The following is a 24,069-nucleotide window of genomic DNA, read 5'->3' on the forward strand; positions in this document are numbered from 1 at the left end:
GGCCAACTTCATCCAATCAGGAAAGAGGAGGATAAACTAGAGTTCTCAAATTCTGCCCGAACCCGACCCGACATTTACGGTAGGGTAGGGCCTAAAATGTATGCTATTTAGTCGGGCCGGGTAGGGCCTCGGGCTCAATGAAAAAATAAAATATATTCTTTTATTATTTATTACTATTACTCTGTGATAGAACTGACCATACCCGACCCGACCCTTTTGGGCCGGGTAGGGCCCAGGGTAGGGCCTCGGGTCTACCCCGTTAGGGCCCAGTTAGGGCCGGGCCTTCATTTTCAGGCCTGTTGAGAACTCTAGGATAAACAGGATAAAAATTAAGTTGGAAGTTATGAAAGACACAGCAGACACATTTGGAACTGGAACGCTATACAAACTGAAGCTGATAAATGGGTTCTCTCTCCTGGTTGGATAAAATTGGTGTCTCACCTGAAAATGTATCTTCTGTTGAAGCTGGTGACCCCTGTTAGTGAACTAACACTATAATAGAGCAATGATTTCTATCAAAATATAGAGTTTTAACTTTTTAATAACTACAGAAAAGTTTTAGTTTTTAACCAAAGAAATATCATTAACAGCACCTTTAATTAATCATTCACATTCAGGCTTAGCAATTTGGTAATTTTGTATGTATGTAGGCTAGTGGCTCAATATAAATAATGTATTTAGAAAGCCACAGAGGCAGAGCTGTCAGAGTAGCTTCAGGGTTGCTTCAACAAATGCATCCCATGGAAGCTTTCACCAGCTGTACAGTGACTCAGGAATGGACACGAATATAAACATAATCAGAAAATGGCTCTTATTTGGTTCAATCTCACAATATCTGTATGAGATTCTGTTCTCCCTTTTGCATCATTTAAATGCTCGGCCGTACGACCACATTGCGGACTGAAAATAGCAGATCTATAAGCTCACAAAGCACCACACTCTGGCTATTTTAGGCCCGCAACATTGTTGTATGGCAGAGTACAGTATATAAACGAAGCTAAGCTTTTGTCCTCCACTCCACTAGTGCTGTTGGTCTTTCACTGCCTGGTGACATATGGTTTGGTTTGACTCTCTTCCAGTGGTGACACTATGGTACCTTCCCGTCCTCTTCTTTGCCGTCAACAGGACAGTATATCTTTTCTGTGGGAAAGAACAACAATAAACAAACAATGCAAAATCACACACACGGCAAATCAACACGTTGAGTACTTCAGGAGAACTTAAAGGACAATTTAGTTTTTTTTACAGCAAGAGCAAGGGTTCATATTTTAGATTGTAATTAGAGAAAATAATTTTCAATGACTGCTTTCTAACGTTTTAGCGATTTTAATGACATTGATTTCAATGGTTGGGGGCATGTGTGCAAGTGGCTATATATGGCAATATATATTTTTAGATACAATAAGCCTAGGGTGACCAGACGTCCCGGTTTGGCCGGGACAGTCCCGTTTTCAAGCTGCGTGTCCCGGTGTCCCGACAAATATCTCCAAAACACTAATATGTCCCGGTTTTCAACATTCACTACAACATTGTCCCTGTTTTCGGCAGAATTAAAATAATAGTAGCAGTTTTCAGTGGTTGCATAGACATTTATCACGAAAACATGCTCACCTAAGTTAACCAATCAGAAAACATGAACAAATACATTGCGTGTCTGAATTCAACGCTGAGGCTGTTTGTCAATCACTCACTGCCTGTATGTGTGCGTGCACAAACGTTAGAGAATGGGCACGCGCGTGCGCGGAAATGTGTGCATTGCTTTGTGGGTCCCGGTTTACAGGGGTTCGCCTCCCGGTTTGAGCGGCTGAAAATATGGTCACCCTAAATAAGCCCATTCCCAAGATGCACCACAATCTTTCATGGGCGGATATGACTTATTATATGCAGAATATGCACACATGCCCTCATGCATTGAAATCAAAGTCATTCAAATTGCTAAAACAATAGAAACACTCATCTTTACTTTTCTCTAATGACAATCTAAAATATGAACCCTTGTTGTAAAAAAAAGGGAAAAAAATGTCCTTTAACGATATCCAAAGCAAATGTAACCTGACTTTCGTCAGATGGTGGCAGTAGTGCGCTGCCCTACTTTACCATCTGAGCTCTCTCGGAGGGAGTTGATAACGCTCGTAAAGCCCCGGGCCGGACCAATCAGCGGCAGCTACGGGCGGGCTCTGAGCGGCTCTGAGCCAATAGAGTCTGATTGCAGACCACGTGGAAACACAGGAGGCGGATTCTGGGTGTAACGTCATGCAGACAAGCCAATATGAGTGGTTGGAGTTGGCACTCCCAGACTGTGATAGACAGACGGCCCCATCCAATCACCTGCTGAATAATTAAAAAAAATGGCCCGCCCCTTACATCGAGTCTGCCGGAGCAATCCCAGATGCTAGTAGCAGAGCGGTATGCAGCCAGGCAAATGCACTGCTACTATCATCTGGCGCAGTCAGGTTAAAGCAAATGCTAAGACAAGAAAAGCTTTTGTTACTGGCCTGTGTACCAAATAGAATAAAGGCTTTTTGGAGCTGAAATTGGTTAGCCATTTTCTTTTGCTTTGCCAAGCCATGCACCATGCAGTAATAAAGGATTACAGTTTTAATGGAACAGTGTGCCTTTAAAGGTGATACACCATGACATTTCACTTTTCCTATTTTAAAACCTTTTTTTGGGGTCCCACTAGCACCTTCTATCCTCACAAAGTCCCATTTCTGACCGTTGTGTCTTTCTCTGGTTTTGAGAAGGCGAAGGTTAAAAGTATCCCACGGGTTCTCAAAACAGGCTATCCAGATTTGCTGCCGATTGTGACGTCATCTGCCGATTGTGACGTCATCATAAAAATCAAAAAAATCAAAACAATTTTTTTTTTCAGATTCAGAAGATTTTGAGGGGGTGTCGCAGTTCAGGCCAAAGGTGGTACTGCAGCTGAAATGCTCAGAGCCATTCAAAAATGAGAGAGGCTCTCTATTCAGGAGTGGTAATTTAGCCTCAAACCTTTTGAAAAACGTTTTTGGGACATAAACAATATGACATAAATACTTTTTAAATGCATGGTGTATCACCTTTAATGTTTCCCAAGTTCTGCTGAGGTATAATCTAAAGTGTTGTGTTATTTACTACATAGGAAAGGAATTTAAAGGAATATTTAACTTAAACTAGAAATACTGTTCCTTCGAAACAGTGTGGGCTCGATTCCAACCCAACAAATAGGATACTTTAAGGTACTGTAAGGTACAGTACCTTACAGTATTGTACTGTACCTTACTATACTGTACTGCACCTTACTGTACTGTACTGTACTGTACTGTACTGTAACTTACTGTACTTTACTGTACTCTACTGTACTGTACTTTACTGTATTCTACTGTAACTTACTGTACTTTACTGTACTCTACTGTACCTTACTGTACTGTACTCTACTGTACCTTACTGTACTGTACTGTACCTTACTGTACTATACTATACTGTACTCTACTGTACCGTACTGTACCTTACTGTACTGTACTCTACTGTACCTTACTATACTGTACTTTACTGTACTCTACTGTACTTTACTGTACTCCACTGTACCTTACTGTACTTTATTCTACTTTACTGTACTTTATTGTACTTTACTGTACTCTACTGTACCTTACTGTACTGTATTGTACTTTACTGTACCTTACTGTACTGTACTCTACTGTACCTTTCTGTACTGTACCTTTCTGTACCTTACTGTACTTTACTGTACTCTACTGAACCTTACTGTACTTTTACTGTACTCTACTGAACCTTACTGTACTGTACATATTCTATGTGTTCTAGATCTACATTTTTGATTCTGTGTTTGGGAACCAGCAACTGTCAAATGGACTCCAACTGTAGTGGAGTATATTGAGTGCATATACTGTAGGCTAACAATCCCAGATCACATCTGTCCTCCACTATGTCTATAACCAAGGCGTTCTTCTATGTGGCCACTCCAGACTGAGGAGTGGAGCATGGCTTTTATTGTGTTTGTGGATCTGACTTGGAAATGCATTGGTTTTGATATCTCCCTGACAACCAACAACAACCACTAATATGGCTGACTGTCCCTGCGGGCTCTAGGATATATGGCTATGGGATTTACATCCCATCGCCCGGACTTGATTCTTGATCACAGCTGTGTAATCAGTAGAGTGGAGAGGGACATTTATTTATAGTTTTAACTATAACTATAGTTTTATACATCACACAGCTTAGACATTTGGATCAAATCAGAGAGCAGACCTGTGTGAACGCAATGATATAGATAGCATATCTGAAGTGTGAACACTGCAGCCACAGCGCCTTAACATAAACATGGGTCTATTATCCTTCTCTCCACTCTGTCCCCCCATTGGAAATGCATTGGGTGCTTAAAGTTAAACATTTTTATTTTTTTATATTTATACTACAAAACATTTCAAAACCAAAAATACACGCACACGTGTCCTCAGTAAGCTGAACACATAAAAATTTGAATGGTGTTGAAAGGTGTAAGCGTTTAAGAGATGAAGCGCGCCAAAGTTTTGAGGATACTGACTAGTATAGTATAGAAATAAATAATGAAGATAACATACGTGTGCTCGCCTTCCAGGCGAGCCCACAACTAGACCAGGTCAACCTGGTTGTGCCAGACCCCCTGTCTGTCATCATCATTTATGACATCATGCCTTTTGTAGGCATGTCATCATCATGTCATCATCATATATACCCTTTATATAGAAAAGGGACAGACCGACATTTGCTTATGTAGGCCTACCCATTTCATGGGTCTGGCCAAAAAAAACCTTACATTTTTATCATCAATCAGGCTTTTATGCCCTGGACAGTTTTTAGTTTGCTTGATTCAGTGTTAAGATATTTCATGTAAATGTTATCAGTCCTCCTCCTCTAGGGCTTCTCCACATACACACCCACTGTAACTTCAAACTCCATTTTAACCATGATAGATTCATTAAAAACACTCTGGTGACTCATACTACCCTCCTAATACGTGAGCAGGCTGTTTTTTTCGATTTTTCATTGATTTTTCAGGGTTAGGGTTATTGTATTTAATTCTTTCCATTTTCCCAAAGGATTATTAAAAACAAACAAAAAAAGTTAATGAAAAAACACGGCCTGCTCACGTATTAGGAGGCCACTATGAGTCACCAGAAAAAAAATAATGTGTGTTTTTAATGGATCTATTATGGTTAAAATGGAGTTTGAAGTTACAATGGGTGTGTATGGGGAGAGGCCCTGGGCCTGGAGGGCCTGATAACATCAAATATCTAAATACTGAATCAAGCAAATCTCCTCATTGTGTTCATAAAAGCCTGATTAGATGATAAAATGACCAAAAGTTTTTTTGAAAGTGGAATATCCCTTTAAACTCCTTTATTGCTTAGGGAAGTGGTGTTTCTCAAACTGTTTTCATGTCAATTTGTATTCAGCCGAAGACCCCAATCTGAAAACTATCTTTGTGCCAGGCATTAAGGTGGTTCAACTAACTTTCAATGGTAAACCTGGAACCCCTTCAGGGTCCCTTGGGGGGGTTCCAGGGTCTCATTTTGAGAACCACTGGCTTCGGGACCCTAAATTAGGGCACAGTGTCCATGTAGTTCACTATGTGTTTCTCAACCACTGTGCCTGGGGACCTTTGGTGTGCCCCTGAGAAGGGTCAAGTGTGCCCCTTGAAACTGCTTGAAAGCCAGTATTGTATGTATCATTTTAAAAATGATTTAAACAAGTGAAAACAGCCGATCTACAAGCACACAACGCCTCGCACCGCGAGGCGTTGTGTGCTTGTAGATCGGCTGTTTTCACTACTGTTGTGCGACAGCCTTGTATGATTGTTGGTGTGCCCATGGATTCTTGGGACATGAAAAGTGTGCCCATGCAAAAAAGAAAAAAGGTTGAGAAACACTGCGGCTATGGTGCAACTCGGGCAGCTGTGAGCTTTTACCCTCGGACTCGGTGGGCGGCCTGAACGTCTGATAACATCTGAACAGCAGGATGAAGAGAAGCGCCTCCCCTCCCTGGAAGATGATGTAAATGAGGGGGAACAGATACAGGGGCCCGATGACCTGGGGGGGAAAGGCCACCTTCAAGATGGTGCCACACAGCTGGATGTTCTGACAGCCCGTCTCCATGGAGATGGTCCTTCTACACCTGAAACACAAAGTGTCATCATAGTTTGTCAACAGGTTTGGCGGCTTGGCCACCAGTGGTGAACCAAGTATTTTTGTGACCGTAGGACGCATTTACAATGAAAACCCGCAGCTCATGTTCGTCAGTCAGTCAGTCAGTCAGTCAGTCACAAGAAGTGTGACTCACGTCACGGCAACCGCACTTGCAAATTAATTCTGTCCTTGTCACTTTTATGCCCATATATGTTAACCTGACTCCACCAGATGGTGGCAGTAGTGCGTATACTGCATATACCACCCTACTTTTACCATCTGGGATTGCTCGAGCAGACCCGATGTAAGGGGCGGGCCATTTTTTCAAGTTCTTTAGCAGGTGATTGGATGGGGTCGTCTGTCTATCACAGTCCAACCACTCATATTGGCCTGCCTGCATGACGTTACACCCAGAATCCGCCTCCTGGGTTTCCACGTGGTCTGCAGTCAGACTCTATTGGCTCAGAGCCGCTCAGAGCCGTCCGTAGCTGCCGCTGATTTGTCCGGACTGGGACTTTTCGAGTGATATGATATCAACTCTCCCCGAGCAGTCTCAGATGGTAAAGTATGGCGGTACGCACTGCTGCCACCATACTGTATGTAGATCCCTGATGTCATCAATATTAAGCCCATATCTGGGAATGCCCATATATTATGGACATATTGTGTCCAGTGTAGTTGTAATTTTTTTCTCTAAATTATTTATCCCACAATTTTGTGACCCATTTCTCACCCAGTGCCAATTGCTTAAACTGTAATCCAGGGCTCTACTCTCCCTCTGGCAACCTGGGGAGAGCCCCGATATGAGCTCATGCTTACTAATAGGCATGTCCACCAACCGAGTGCATTCTGTCCAGAATGTTGTGTGCTGGTGTGTGACCTGCTAATGCTGCTTACCGATGGTCGAGTTTGAACATGGTGGACATGACATATCCGAGCATATAGCCAATCAGTGGCATTAATGCGCCCACTGCCATGAGCTGGGGCGAGAGGACCACCCACACGGCCCCCCCGACGGTGATGCCAGACATGACGCCGATTGCCACGGCAGAAATGAGCAGGATGCTGAGGCCCACCTGTCGAGACGAAAGGCACTTTGAGCAGTGGTGCAAAGTAACTAACTACATTTACTTAAGTACTGTTACTTAAGTACAATTTCAAGACATTTGTACTTTACTTGACAAAACACCAAACAACCTTCCATTGACAATGCATTGGACCTCCCCCTCCCCCCCTCTTTCTGACACGATAGCTGTCGCAAATGTGTGTGGCGCGCCAAAGATACTTTACACCAGTGGTTCTCAAAGTCCAGGGACTCTGTGGGTTGTTGGGGGTCTAAATTGACCCATAAAAGTATGCAACTCTGACAGTGTACAAATGTACACTTGTCAGAGTGTACATTTGTATTTTCCATTTGTACACTGTCAGAGTTAAGGGGAATTTTGAGAAACACCGCTTTACACCACTGGATGCAGTCGGACTCACCTTGATGATGATGGGTGAATACTTGGGCCTGTGGTGGTTGATGGCAATGCCGACGGCACACGGCACCAGGGTCAGGATGAGAGCGATGGTGATGCCCTTGTAGGGAATGGCGTGCTCCAGCTGACCGAAGCTCTGGCAGTAGACAAACAGCAGAAGAGGCATCATGCCCAGGGCCAGCACGGTGGAGCATGTTGTCATCACGATGCTATAGTAGGGATATGGGACGAGAATCGTTATTATCATTGAATATAATTTATAAAGCGAACATTTGTGGCTCAAATATTTGCTTCAGCAATACCGCAATGTAGAAATACTAGTGTGTCACAAGTAAAAGTTCTGTATTCACATTCTCATGTTTTAGGTTTGTTATTCCGCATTAGGTCAGTTATTAGGCAGGGAGTAATACAATAATACATGTGCGTATTTTCTTATTTTTTTTTTTACATCATCTTCATACAGACATACAGTACAAAGAGAGACAAAACTTCGCACACAACTATTTAAAAAATATGAAAGGTCGTGATCTGTGAATAACTTGGATGGGTGCGAGCATTACATACTCAACAAGACAACAAAGCAATGCCCTATACCCTTTCCCACCCACTTGGAACATTGGCACCTTCATATCGTCGTTGTCGGGTGAAAACCTTGTATGTCCAAAACCATTCGTTTTGTATTTTTCATTTTAAAAATGATTTAAACTAGTGAAAACAGTCGATCTACAAGCACACAACGCCTCGCACTAATCTGCTGTTTTCACTACTTTTGTGCGAAGGCCTTGTACTATGAAGCAGGGCTTTACTAAAAAACATACACATTTGAAACTACAAGGTTTCTACCCGACAAAAAAAAAGTTTAAATGGATATATTGACTTAAAAAGGAAAGAGGAGACAAGAAAAAGAAAACAATTATAATAAATAAAAAGGAAAAGAAAGAATAAGAAGAAAAGGGGAGAAACCAGGCTGGTGTGACTGAGGCAGGAGGGGGGGTACCCAACGAGAGATATAGCCCTATGTGATATCCGGAAACTGTCTTAGGTTATTGAGATAAGTTATTACGGAATCCCAGGCAGATGTGAAGCCTCCTGGGGAGCATCGGAGGGCGTATTTTATTTTCTCAAGATTTAAGTATGACATCACGTCTTTTATCCAGTGGTCTGGTTTAGGGGGGAATGGAGATTTCCAGTCTAGAAGGATTCTCCTTTGTGCAAGTAATGATAAAAAAGGCTATGCCGTTCTGGACTTTTTTATTGAAAGTGAGATTTTTATGGAGTACACCAAAGATTGCCACTTCAAAGCAAGATTGTAGATTTATATTAAACATCTCAGACAGAGCTTTAAATATGAAAGTCAGTATCTCTGAAATGCCCAGAACATATGGATCAGGTTTGCTGAAGGTTTGGGTTAGGGTTACATTCTGAAAAAGTATCGGCATCGAATTGTACTTGAAGTACCAAAAGTAAAAGTAGGTACTCGTTATACAGTAAGTGACGTTTCAAAATGTATACAAATCTTTTGAAAATAGCAGCTCACAAGCAATTAGCAGTTCTGTAGGCTCACAACGAGTCGCAGTACGATGCGTTTTTTTGTAGATCTACTATTTTCAAATAGCTGAAGTCAGGGGATTTTGAGTCTGTATCTGTGAGCAGTACTGCAGAATTCCCGAAGATACCGTCTCATTGTCAAACCAAATCTCCAACCATTTGTGTGTGTTTTTCTCCTAAATTAATAAGGACCACTTGATCATACTACAGAGTCACACAAAAGCATCAAAAGTAGCAGATCCACAGAGCTTGTAGATCTGCTACTTTTGAATTTGAACTCATATGTTTTGACATATGAGGTTTCCACCCGACAGAGACGACATAATCCTTTTCATGGTTCACTCAGTCCAAACTGGGCTCAAGATACACAGGATGTTTTGACGAGATGCTCTTCTGTCTCACAAGACTTCCTTGAGGGCAAATCGAAGTGTTCCTGTCTATACATCTTAAAGGTCAGGTCAGTGGAAACTACCTGGGAGGTAAATTCAAGTTCTCTTCCGTGATGGTAAACCAATCAGGGACATGCTGGGCCCCTGATTCAGCCCGGGAAAAAGAGTTGGAGAGGCCCTCATTGTGCGCTATAGAGAGACAGATCTCTCTATAGCGCTGCTGCTACTCAAAGCCAGTGGGCCAATTACATGAGTTAGGCTATATTACGTTGTTGTCGGGTGGAAACCTTGTTGGGTCCAAAACCGCTTGTTTTGTATTTATCATTTTAAAAATGATTTAAACTAGTGAAAACAGCCGATCTACAAGCACACAACGCCTCGCACCGCGAGGCGTTGTGTGCTTGTAGATCGGCTGTTTTCACTACTTTTGTGCGACGGCCATGTATGATGAAGCAGGGCTTTGTACAAATTTGAAACTTGGAGATATGAGGTTTCTGCCCGACAGTGACGATTTACTTTGTTGGCCGGCCAGCCCCCAAAATGGAACGAAGGCAGACATTTTATTTGTAATTTTTTCCTAATGGCCGGCCTGCCTCGCACCGCCTCGCACCGCGAGGCGTTGTGTGCTTGTAGATCGGCTGTTTTCACTACTTTTGTGCGACGGCCTTGTATGATGAAGCAGGGCTTTGTACAAATTTGAAACTTGGAGATATGAGGTTTCTGCCCGACAGTGACGATTTACTTTGTTGGCCGGCCAGCCCCCAAAATGGAACGAAGGCAGACATTGTATTTGTAATTTTTTCCTAATGGCCGGCCTGGACCGGCCGGGAATGAACCGCCCGTTCGGGAGTTGTCCCGCTTTTCCCAATGGCCAGCACGTCCCTGAAACCAATGATACCATCTTATTATTTATTTATGCTCCATTGTACGCTCACATAACCGTAACGCGTTGTGAGCTTGTAGATTGTACTGTACTTACCGGTATATCAGCCTCACATTCACTAGTGATGGTCTGTACATACAGACCATATCTATTCATAAATTAATTGGTGCTAGATTGGAGTTGGGCATTTATACTTATACTATTTATGCTATTTATTGATACTGCTATCTCTGCTACTATGACACCTGAACTTCCTCACATGAATCATTAAAGGTTTAATCTTATCTTATTCTAGTCTGAACCAAGGGGCACCATTACATTGATTCAACCCTTTTCATTTCCCGGTTTTCTGGGATCCCCATTTGATATAATGTTTTGTCTCTGGGACCCCTTACAGGTCCATTTGGACCCCTGGAGGTCCTCAAACCTCTGAGATTTAGTGGCATATAAGCATTAAGTATCAATACATTTAAATACTCAATTAAAGTTAACATACCTTGAAATTGTAACTTGAAGCGCAGCACTATGTAACCTTCTTTTATGAATAAAATGTCATTTTGTCCAATGATCTGTGTGGTAGAGTATGTTAATATAATATAACTTTTATACAATTGGGTTGGTTGTATTTTGTCTCGCTGCTCTTCTATTGAGACATTTAGATCCTGTGTCTATAGGTGAGACATGACCTTTATTGACACGATCCTGTTTCTGGTTTGACACGTTCAATTCATCCCCCGAGCAAGCAGGCAGGCTCCATTAGCTCAATGATAATAATTTAAAAAATCACACTCGTGTGAACTGAGCGGTGGAGGCTGCATGTGTGTGTGGGCGTGCGTGCGCGCGCGCGTGCGTGTGTGTGTGTGTGTGTGTGTGTGTGTGTGTGTGTGTGTGTGAATGTGAGTCTGAACAACAGCGCCCCTCCCTTAACATGTGTGGTCAGAAAAGGTACTGCAGGCTACATACAGACACGGACGGACGGACGGACGGACGGACGCCTACATACATACCCACACACACAGCCACGTATAGGAGACGGTGTGACCACCGCTCAAAAACCTAGTGAGAAGTGAGCGGTGCTACAGTAGGCCGCGATTCAGTTTACTTTAGGGCCCGGACATTTCTGAGCACGTTTTTCTGGACAGTTTGGGAATCGGACAAAGCCAGATGTTGGAGCTTAGCTCCCGTTCCAGGTAAAAAAAAATACAAATCTGCACTTCAAATCCAGGGCAGAAGAGGAAAGTTACATTTAAGTACGGTAGGCAAGAGTAACCGCATTCGTCGCTGTCGGGTGGAAACCCAAGACCGTTCGTTTTGTATTTATCATTTTAAAAATGAACTAAACTAGTGAAAATAGCAGATCTACAAGCACACAACGCCTCACACCGCGAGGCGTTGTGTGCTTGTAGATCGGCTGTTTTCACTACTCTTGTGCGACAGCCTTGTATGATGAAGCAGGGCTCTACTTGGTGAAAAAACGTACAAATTTGAAACTTGGCGATACGAGGTTTCTGCCCGACAGTGACAAATGGCTTGATGGCTTTCAAACCTCCAAGCTGCACTGACCTCAGGTTCATGTCCCCCCTCAGGGCCAGGGCGAAGATGTTGGACAGGTTCCCCCCTGGACAGCAGCCACAGATCAGCACCGTCACCGCCTCCATGGTCCCCAGCTGGAACACCTTGGCCAGGCTGAACGCCGTCAGCGGCATGATGCCGAACTGGGCCACCACGGCGATGGCCACGCCTTTGGGCCTGACCACGTGCGACCTGATCCAGGGACGTGCAGAGAATGTTAGAGAGAGGCAGGGGCTGAAATTCCCTAAAAAGGGCACATTTGGCACAAAATAATCTGAAAATAGCTGATCTACAAGCTCTCAACACGACACATTGAGAGGTTGTAGATCAGCTTTTTTTGTTTGGCTCTTCCCTATTATGTTGTAGTATTGAGTATTTTGCTTGTGTTTGACATGGTGGTGAGATATTGTAGCACGGACTAGCATTGACTGTTATGGACACTTTGGTTTGGCACTGTATTGATAGTTGTGCTTAAGTATTGCTATTTGCATAAGTAATGCTGTTTCACTTATGAGCATTGACAGTTTTTGACACTTTATGTATAGGCTTACAGTATATTCTTTGTTTCCTTTCTTTGATGTACCTTGTTCTACCTATCTATCTACCGGTATCTATCTATCTATCTATCTATCTATCTATTTATCTATTTATTTTCGGGGCACAAACCCGCACTTTTTAGCTATACTGAAGATGCGGTGTACAACAAGGATTTCTACACAGAGGACAAATTATTTCAATGCAAAATGCTGTGTTCAAGTTCAGGAGAGTTTGGAAAAAGGTAATTCTCCTGAATGCTGCCTTAGGGTATGACATGGGCATTTACATTTCTTTCACCATATCTAGTGCTGGTCTCTAGTAATGGTCTGGCACTTTTTAACAGAAGGGTAAAAAGGGCAAGGGCTGAAGCCCCCTTTGATGTCTATGCGTGCACGTGCCTGATCTTGGCTACCTCCATGGTGCAGCCGAGCGACACCATGGTGATGAAGAGGATGATGATCGTGAAGCCGTTGATGGCCTTGTCCATGGCGGGAGAGAAGTGGATCTGGAAAGGCGTGTCGGGGTCGTCGCGGCTTCCGTTCATCATCACACTGACGTTGTTGTCGCCGTCGCCTCCTCCATTGCTGAAGCCGCCATAGCTGGCTGTGGAGAGGAGGTCCTCAGTCAGGTTCATGGTGCTGCTGCACCACCAAGGCAGTCTGCTGCTTTTTACTGGGCTGTGCTTTCAACCTGCCAGGGAAAGCAAGCAGGAACTGAGTCAACCTTCATGTGCACTGCAGTGGTTGTCAAATGTTTTCATGTTAAGGACCCACAGTTTTGGTATGTCGTCTCTGTGGGGGCAGAAAGCTCCTACATTTTTTGCATTCCCACACAACTCCTCTAAGGTATATTAATGACATAGTTCAATATTGAAAATGGGTGGTTTTCCCCTTTAACCTTTTGTGTTTTTTCGTAAATTAACGCCCCACTTCATCATCCTACAGTGTGTCACGCAAGAGGATCAAAAGTAGCAGATCCACAAGCTTGATGTGAATCAGCGCATTTTGAGCTTGTAGATCTGCTACCTTTGATATTTTTTTAATTTGAATCCTGAACAGTTTTGGACTTGGACCATCGCCTTGGAATCAGAATCAGCTTTATTGCCACATCACAGGTTTGCAGGACTAAAAAAGTGTGTGAAAGTTGTTTTCGTGCATGGTTCCCATCCGATTGTCAATGGAAATTGATCCTAGATCAACAAATTAACTACATATTTCCATGGTATAAGATAAGAGCCCTTAGTCTTTCTTAAGTTTGTGTTTCTAATTTCTATTTCCATTTTCACATATCATTTTAAAATGACAAAGTTGACAAGCGATAACAAAATAATTTGCAGGTGTTAATGGGTTAATTCAGTCTGTGCCGCTCGCCTGATATGATTCAATGGGATTCAGGTTTCACATTTAAAGCAGAAAGTGTGATTGGACAGTGCATGATATGAATGGATGTTTTTGTTTGAGTTTTCACAATAAAAAAAGAAGGAAAAAAAAGATCCCCTCGGGATGAACCGGTAGATCTTAAAACACATGGTTGCCCATCAGGCCTGTTCTAGAACAACTGGTTTATGACGATGGCACATGGCAGGTCATTCACAGTAAGGCCTGGTGTGTACTGTACTGTAGGCCTCAGGCTCAGGTGGAAAAAAGCTAATTATGCCCTCAAAATGATTCACATTAATAGAACATAAGATTTTAGTTGTCATGAATAACATTCTTTTGATTTTTGGCATTCAACAAGGGATTATGTTGGTGCAACTGGTCTAGCAGTTAAGGCACTTACCACATACATATAGTCTCTAAAGCGAGTCGCAGGTTCGATTCCCGCACCCGATGACCTTTGCTGCGTGTCACTCCCTGTCTCCCTGTGTATTTTCATTCTCTACTGTGTACTAGTAAATAATAAACTAATAAAGGCAGAAAATCCCCCCAAAACATAAACAACAAGTGATTAAAAAATATTTACCACCTGGTTTCTAACAGCACTGAACTACAAAGTGAATCACCTCCATACTGAAGGTATCATTTTGAAGTACCCATGCAGTGACTCACTGTGAATACTAAAAAAGTAACATTTACACAACAGCCCATCTGGACGACCCGAACACTTATTGAAGGTAGAGAGAAAGAGAAAAAAGGGCTTCTCTGTTAAAAGCCCTCTTTGTTTCTTGGGTTCTTTAGCCTGGTTCCCTTGGTAGCGCACTGACACCACTGCCTGGACGATGGCATTCAGGCGGTGACAAACACAGTCACACAGGCACAGACACAGTGGGGAAGCAACACATGAAACCGTGAGGCCTGCCGATGGGGAGAAATAAGTGCTTTTCTTATTGTGTCTCCGAGATACTGTCTTCTCAATGACATCTTTGTCTTATTTCTCAGTGTTAGACGGTATATAAGCTTTAAAATGTGAATGACTCTTGCGTACACATCTGTGTTCATACACAAGTTGGAACTGTTTACACTATATAATTACAAATAACTGAAACTAATGAAGTAAAGCAAAAAAAAGAACAATATGAATGAAACAAGCAATAACTCATGAATACTCATGAAACCTAACTGAATTGAAATTGTAATTATATATCTAGGTCAGGAAAGATAACCGATATTAAATATGAGATACTTTAATGGTTTCCTGTGGAAATAAGCTTAGTCTTTTCTAGGATCTCCTTTTAGTAGACCTTGTACTAGTGAACTGTACCGTCATGAAACTGTACCTTTTTCTATGCAAACTTCTAATAAAGTCTTCAATCAATCAATCAATCAATCAATCAATCAATCAAAATGTTATTTATATCACCTTTGGGCACACTACGATGAGAATTACATTTCTCACTTGATTGTTATAATTTAACAGAAGGAACTTGACAGCCTTTGTACAACTCTCCCTCTTTGGTTCTCAACAGAATCAAACAGATATCAACATCCAGTCTACTTCCACCCAGGTCCCATGCCTTAAAATAACTTAGATGAATGAATGAACATTCCAATCTTTTAAGTATCTTAAAGCACAGAACTTGAGTAAATGTCTGTACTCAGTCACCTTCCACCACTGGGTTACATCGCCTTATACACTTAAACCCCAGCATCCTTATTGTGAGGAAAGATTTCGCAGAAAATAACAGAACACTGGAAAGACTAGTGTCTTTCTAGGATAGTGCGCCTCAGGGACTCCGGTCAACCATAATTATGGAGTTTAGGTGGTTAATTGCTGGGTGCCTAGCAGTGGATGTAGGTTAAGTAAGGTCAGGAACACCAGACTGCAGTAAAATGCTTAACAAAAACATATGCTTACCTTCAATATAACTAAACTGTCTCGTGTTATCAATATTAAACTTTTCCAGACCGAGGATAAATCACTTCCATTTGAGCTTTTAAACTGATGATAGATACTCTGTATAATAAAGTGCTACAAGTGTTTTCTTCCCTACCTTCATAGTTGTCCATGTCTTGCTTGCTTAAATCTGAGGTTCCGTCTGCAAAGCGGCTCTCCCTCCCCGATTTTAGTATTCTCTCTCTCTCTCTCTAAACACACACACACACACACACACACACACACACACACACACACACACACACACACACACACACACACACACACACACACACACACACACACACACACACACACACACACACACACACACACACACACACACACACACACACACACACACACACACACACACACACACACACACACACACACTCCCCATCCCTCCTCACATTCTTCTCTCTTGCCCCATTTTTCTCTCTCTCTCTGACCCCCCCCCCCCCCCCCCCCCCCATGTCACATGGAATCATGATCACATGGTACAGGACAACCACAGTTATCCTCTGATGCATTACACCCACACACACACATTCTGTAATGAGCTAAATTTAACCCCAAAACACTGTAATGAACAATGGGTTCAATAAAAGCAGTGATTCTCAGACTTTTTTTCCCTTTCTTCATGTCAAGGATCTATGGATTTCGACGCGGAGGACCGCCCATCTGAAAATACTTGGTGCCAGGGACCCCCATACAAGAAAATGTTTAAAAATATATAAAAAGATGAGTCAGGTTTTATCAGATTTCTTTAAAAATATGAAATGTGCACCTTCTTGTGCGTGCATGACACCAGTCATGTTGCCATACCTTAGCTTTTATACATTGTCAGATACTTGAATGTGTCCAAGTTATTATCATCCCTTTACATCTCAAATGGAGTTAGGTTTCTGACCATTAATGTGGAGAATACTGATTAATAAAAATAAATACATTGAAAAGTGAGTTAGCTGGTTTCTGCCCATTTGTTTGTGTGTTGTATACTTATGGTGTTGTATAGGAAAGTGAAGATTTGTTGCGACCGTAGGTCGCTACTTAGTATGAAAGCCTCCAGCTCCTGTCTGTCACTCTTCTGATCTGTCACTCTTATGACATCACAACGTCACAATATAGCTGACCTGTTCTGACATCACCTCATCCCAGCTCAGCAGAAGGATATAGCTGACCTGTTCTGACATCACAATGATGTTGCAAATTAATTCCATCCCTGCATGTCCCTTTTATGCCCATATATGGAGATCCCTGATGTCATCAATATTATGCTCATACAGTATCTGAGAAATTCCATATGTGGACATTGTGTCAGTCTCATGTGGTCTACGACATCCAGGGTTGCCAACATTGGACAGTCAGAATAGGGGGGTAGTTTGGGGGGGGGGGGCGTGGAACGCCGATTTTGATAATTCTATTAGGCTTGCTTTACTCGCATTGGAAAATGATGGGTACAATTTCAGCAATTAAAACGCAAAAAGTAGGTGTACAGAATTGGATTTGATAACTGAAGCAATGTAAGACCCATCTGTACTAATAGGCTATTCACTACATACTGTTAAGTGAATATCTCACTACGATTACATGCCCTGCCCACAACCCTTAAGTGGGGGGTCTAGGGGTCCTCCCCCAGAAAATGTTGAACATAGTAGATGTAATGTCCTGTGTTCTGGTGATTTTTTGGTACCAAATCCAGGAGAATGACATGTGTTGTTGCCACGCAAAGCCACGGAAATCCTCCAACCCAGGAGAAATTCAGGAGAAATGACAATTCAGGAATTTACATCAAACATCTATGATGTCAGATGTCAGTCATCTCCATATTTGGGAAAATATGGCCACAATCTGTACAACTTAAACAACCAACCAGGTCAAAATTGATCCCATTAATAGTCTTTAAAAGACAAAGAAGCGGCCACACACAGTGTAGCCAAAGTAACCAATATTTATTTTAGGACGCAGAGGGAAAGTTGATCTCATACCAAAGCGCCAGTGCTCGCACAGCAGTCTGCTGTCACCCAGTTGGATGCATGCACACGCCCATCGCCCATGTGCGCGACCTTGGGGTGTCTTACTGGTATTTATTATTGACCACTAGGTGAGAAACAGCGCACTAAATGACCGCTGGTGTTGACATATGATGACTTGTCAATGTTGTCAGTTACTAGGAAGTCATACGTAAAAAACTTCCACAGAAAATGGAATTTCAAGGGAAAGAGTACTAGATTGTCTGAGTCATCATTGTTAGGAAATATGCCCATATAATCAATCGCATGTGTCTGACCGTTCAGTTGCAATGAGAATATGGAAGGTTAAGAGAACAGAATACGGGCAACCATGGGAAAGGAATAGATCAGTGGTTAAAAAAAAATTTTTGAGACCTCGACCACCATCATATCTTAGTTAAATAATTACTTTTAAGGGCTTGATTTAACTCAAATTAACAAATTAAATTAAGGCCTTAACAGTTATTAATTCAAGCTTTTTGCCTCACACCACGCCCATATCCCTCAAGTTCTCCCAACACAACAGTGGTCCCCAGGTTGATTCTTAGTAACCCTGGTTCATAAAGAGTTGAAAACCCCAACTGATTGCTATTGGTCATTCCGGCCAGCCAAATGGGAGGGGATGTGTTTGTCCTGTCTTTGTTTGTGATGTGGAGAACACACGTGTGTTCTCCACATCACAAACAAAGACAGGACAAACACGTGTCATTGAAATAAACGTTGCACAGCTCTGTAAGGACTTTTTGAGTAAAGAAACTCAAAAGAAAAGAATATAAAAAAGAACCAGATGTCAGAAGGATAAAGGCTCCGTCTTTCATTTTCACTTTGGCTCTCAGGGAATTGGAATCGGAGGGCGTCTCCAGTAAACACCTACCTAAATGCCAGGCTGTGCCCCCTATGTGCCCTCCTCCCCTCCCCCAGCGTGGGAAAACCCTGTTGGCATCAGAGGCCTTCTACACAGAATGACATTGTTGCGGTGTCACTGAAGAGGCCCTTTTTATTCAACTTGGCTTCACTCACGTGTGTAAACACACCATCAATGAATATTCAGCAGTGGTACTCACTCACGTTTTTGTAACTTGAGTAAAAAAGTAGCAGTACCGCAATATACAAATGTTACAAGTAAAAGGCCCGTAACTTTCCTCTACTGACCCAGATTTTAACCCAGGTTCCATTTTTACAGTTGAGCTAATATATCTTGCCTGCTTGCTCAGGGGAGAAAATTCAGGTCAGATCATGTGTCTAGGTGAGACAAGACCTTTGACATGTCTCAGTAAAAGAGCAGGGAGACAAAATAGACAACCACCCCAATATTATTGTATTAACATACTGGTTAAATGTCGCTTTGAGTGAAATTGGTAGCAGAATATACTTGTTTCATAACTTCATGTAAGTACCCCCAAAATCTTACTTGGGTATATATACTTAGTTACTTTCCACCACTCTGAACATTAAGCAACGAGGTAGAGGGTTCCGCTGGCCTGTCTGGCAAGTGGCAACACTATTGGTCCTTCTAAAGGTAGCTGGGATATTATGGGATAGCCCCTGCAATCCAGGATGTCGGACATTTACCATTCACACTGTAAAATGAATGATCCACATAATTACGTCCCATAAGGCCGAAAGGTTGTTTTTGCTCTAATTTCCAAGAGTGTGATACATTCAGATTTAGGGCAGTGGGGCCATTTAATTTGTGTTTTAAACCTGTTCAAACCGGTTTTATATCATTTTGCGGCTCCTTCCTTGGGATGAAAAAAAAGGAAAGTTTGCGAATTACGGCGTATAGAATGGGCCTTGTCCCACAGGGTTTTCTATCTGTGGCACACACAATGGCCACCACTACTATATCTACACTTTGACTCAAGTATTTTGTCATTTTATGTGTTTATATAAACCTGCAGTCAAACCTTTTTGTAGATTTATCCTTAAAAAAAAAAAGAAAAAAAAGTAATAAAATAGGTTAAAAAGAAATACATAGAAATAAATGCATTGTGAGATGTAGATCGGCTATTTTCACTAGTTTGGGTCCCGGGGTCTTGAGCAAAAAGGTTTGGGAACCAAAGCTGTAGTATAACAACCTCACAAGTTGAACGTCTCTCGCATTTTCCATTATTGTGGTTGCCCAAGAGGGCAACACATACAGTAGTACTAGTGCGACTTTATTATTTCTAGATAAACTTTTAGCCAATGAGGAAGCAGCATTCTCGGTGACGTCACCTTTATAGAGTAACCCCATTGACTTGAATGGGAAAGTGTAAAAATGGCAACCACTCTCTCCCAATTTCCCAGAATTGCATCTTTCAAGTTATTATATGCCGCAGCAGCAGCAGCAGTCACAGGACACAGGCCAACTCGTTTCGGCCCGTAGGCCTCTGTCTCGTCAGCATCGCACTGAGTGCACTGTGACTGTATACTGTAGATAAGTACAGTGGTTCTCAACCTTTGCAGGCCGAACATAAATAAAATGAAAAATCATATTTGAACCCCCCCCCCCCCCCTCCCCCCCATATGAACTGGGGACCCCCCTGGGGCCCCCAGTTTTTTTGAGTTTCAGTGAAATTGAGAACAGGAGCGCTCGTCGTGCGGCGCGGGGCGGAACAAGCAGTCGCTTTGATCCACAACAACGACAACGTAGCGTCGGCAGGAATGATATCGCTTCACCCCACGGAGGTTAGGGTTAGGGTTAGGCATAGTTTTACAGAGGTTAAGGTTAGGGTTAGGGTTAGAATTAGGCATAGTAAGCTAATGGCTAAACACAGCCGAGCTAGGCTAGTAGATAAACAACGAAAGAGGTGTCGCAAACGAGTGACGTCAGCGACTACACAAGTGAATGGCTGTTGTCGCCATCTCATGGTGAATACGCATAATTTTTACACAGGTGCGCTGATAAGAGACTATCAAGGTGAATTGATCCAGGTGGTGTTAGGTGGGTGTGTGGTGAACAACAAAACGAGCACACACGAGCAGGTGGCGTTAGGTGGGTGTGTGGTGAACAACAAAACGAGCACTCTTACCCCAATCTCAGTGAGTTACCCAAACTGACTGTAACACATGGATATTGGTTAATTAAGTGGTTTAAAATGATTGTTCTGCTATATAAATATTAGGCGTATCTACTTTCGCTGGGTTGAGTTCAGTTCATTATAATAATTTTGTAATATCATCATCATTTTTCACCCTTGTGGAATGTTGTGTCTGTCGAGGAAGCTCTCATTAGCTGATAATTGTACATTAGTGGTACATAATCCCCTGTGCTTGTGGTGTTCTGGGCTGTCGGCCTGTGAAGCTGACTGTGTTAGACCGTCCTGGCAGTCAGCTGATCGAGCCAGGCTGCTTCACGAGACTCGTATCCACAGGCGTTCCGCGAAATATGCATTCTTCTGAATGAGCCTCCACAATGGAGGAGGTTTGAGACTATATGACTGCACCGGGAACAGTAGCTTTCTTGTGCTTTGAGAAATCATTTTCTTTGCTTTCTCGTTTTCTGAAACACTTTGGAGGAGAGATTGGGTTTCAAAGGAGAGTTGAATTGAGAGGCCATAAATAAGTCAAACCAAACTCATAATGATGCATGGAGCGTCCTGTGCATCATTGTTGTCGGGCAGAAACCTCTTATCTCCATATTTTAACTTTTTGTATTTTTTGCAAAAGAAAAATCAATGCCGTAGCTCAGGGTTCCCCAATTAGGGCCGAATTATGTCTAGGGTACCAAGCCGAGGGCCACAACATTGCAGGGGGCAACGGTGGCGTTCCCATTACTCCAGCGACAGTTTTCGTCGTTGTCGGGTGAAAATCTTGTATGTCCAAAACCGTTTGTTTTGTATTTATCATTTTAAAAATTATTTAAACTAGTGAAAACAGCCGATCTACAAGCACACAACGCCGTTGTGTGCTTGTAGATCTGCTGTTTTCACTACTTTTGTGCAACGGCCTTGTATGATGAAGCAGGGCTTTGCTTCGCGAAAAAATGTATACATTTGAAACTTACGATGGTTTCTTTCTGCCCGACAGTGACAATTTACTTTGTTGGCCACCCAGCCCCCAAAATGGACGAAGGCCGACATTTTTTTTTTTAATTTTTTCCTAATGGCCGGCCTGGAAAACTTGTATCTCCAAATTTGTACGTTCTTTCACAAATCATACAAGTAAAAGAGGGTTAGGGTTAGGGTTAGGGTTAGCAAAAAAGTAGTGAGTAGGGTTAGGGTAGGGTTAGCAAAAAAGTAGTGAAAACAGCAGATCTACAAGCACACAACGCCTCGCGGTGCGAGGCGTTGTGTGCTTGTAGATCGGCTGTTTTCACTAGTTTAAATAATTTTTAAAATGATAAATGCAAAACGAATGGTTTTGGACATACAAGATTTTCACCCGACAACGACGATATCAGAACTGTTGCTGGAGTAGCAGGAACGCCGCCGTCGCCCCCTGCAATGTTGTGGCCCTCGGCTTGGTACCCTAGACATAATTCGGCCCATGGGGAAAACTAATTGGGGAACCCTGCTGTATGAGGTTTCCACCGGACAGAGACGACATGTAATGCCATTGCATTGTCATGTGGAAACCTTGTATGTCCAAAAACGCTACTTTTCAGGAAACGGAAAAAAGAACATATTCCAATGGATCCAATGATTTAGTTACAATCTCTTGTTAATAATTTAAATTGCTTCAACACATCTGCAAGCGCAACAGTGTTCTCTCCTCCATGCCATCAGTGCCCATACCCTAGTGGGGTTGGCGAAAGGGCCTTTCTGTGTGGAGTATTAGGCGAGTGCATAAATGAAAAAAATGCACCTTACCCCCAAAACAATTGCAACAAAATGTTTTTCAACAGTTTTTTGTAGTATTCGGTGTCCTTAATAACATACTAAAAGTTTACCAAAGTTTGACCACTAGAAAGGTGTAATTTTCAAGACGGTGTCCAAGATGGCCAAATTAAGAAATATTACACGAGAGGGTGTACTTTATCGTCAATATCATCAACTTAATTTAATTGGAATTAAGATATTCGATACAAATCTGTAATTTGTTAATGCCACATTTAGCTACTATGTTCCTGAACTCCACATGAAAACTGCTAGCATAGCCGCGAGCATAGTGCTGGGACAGGCAGCCCGACCAGCACAGATGATTTCTTTGATTGATGAGACCATCCCATAGCCTAATGCTGTGTATAATCACAGGTAGATAGCTATTTCAACCAATCAGATTGCTTCGTTTTAACTACCTGTTGTATAATTGACTATACGCCCCACCCCTTCCTCAGGAAAATACATTTTCTTTCAGTATGAACCAATCCCTCTGCTCCCCTTCCCCTACCTCCAGTATATACCCCACGGAAATGTCATAGTTCCCCTACTACAGGGGTTTTCAGTTGGTGGTCCGTGGACCACTGGCGGTCAGTGGAGGTGCATGTGGGCCCTGATCATGTGTTCAGCAATATAGGAAAGTGAAGATGAATTGATTTATTTTCACTCTTGTGAAGTCCCTTGTGAAGTTCTGGATCAGTTGTCAAGCTGAATTCCCAGAGCTTACAGTAAAAGCTAAATGTTACCTTTTGTAACTACTGTATGTACTGTAGGCTATGTATCTCTGTGACAGTAGTATTTTCATGCAAGCATGGGGGATGGCATATACATGAAGGATATGTACAGGACAAGGTTTGAGCCAGAAAATGACATGAGACATGAGATTCCACTATAACCAAGAAAAGACAGACATGGACCACCCGTTAATCATGTCATGGTCCACTAGTGTTCCATGGACCACAAGTTGAGAAACAAGTCACTCAATGACTGGTAGCTGACAGCAGTTGTTACTGGGAATCAAGAACTTCCACAGAAAAGGTATTAGAATCTCAAGAAGAAGAAGTGATACCAGATTGCCTTATCATTATTATGAAATGTGCCCATGTAATAAGGTGTGTCACTCATATAAGTTACAAAACGGTATATCAGGCTGGATTAAGAAATTCTAAAAAAAATGAAATGCTCTGCTCACTAGCATAATATTTCAGTCATTATTTAAGAACATGTGTCATGAGCAATTGGTTGAGAAACAGTCTTATAAAGGGTTATTATGTTACAAAAACATATTATTCTCTCCCTGAGAGACACACACTGTCCCTGAGAGAAACACCACCACAAGCACTGAGGAGTGAGGACAGCGACA

General features: G+C 42.3%; 1 protein-coding gene across 1 annotated transcript; it reads right to left on the reverse strand.

The window, feature by feature from the left end:
• Positions 1–1,087: 1,087 nt before the first annotated feature.
• On the reverse strand, positions 1,088–13,070 carry LOC308305983 (hepatic sodium/bile acid cotransporter-like; the record flags this gene model as incomplete). Its single annotated transcript, XM_080750882.1, has 6 exons — positions 12,976–13,070; positions 12,032–12,232; positions 7,653–7,857; positions 7,065–7,243; positions 5,951–6,156; positions 1,088–1,140 (listed from the first exon to the last, which is right to left on the reverse strand). Exons 1-6 carry the CDS (start codon positions 13,062–13,064, stop codon positions 1,088–1,090), a joined length of 933 nt encoding a protein of 310 aa, XP_080607008.1. The 5' UTR covers positions 13,065–13,070.
• Between the last annotated feature and the right edge of the window lie 10,999 nt (positions 13,071–24,069).

The sequence above is a fragment of the Nannobrachium achirus genome (assembly GCF_963921795.1).
Source record: "Nannobrachium achirus genome assembly, chromosome: 20".
In the NCBI taxonomy this organism is placed as follows: Eukaryota; Metazoa; Chordata; class Actinopteri; order Myctophiformes; family Myctophidae; genus Nannobrachium; species Nannobrachium achirus.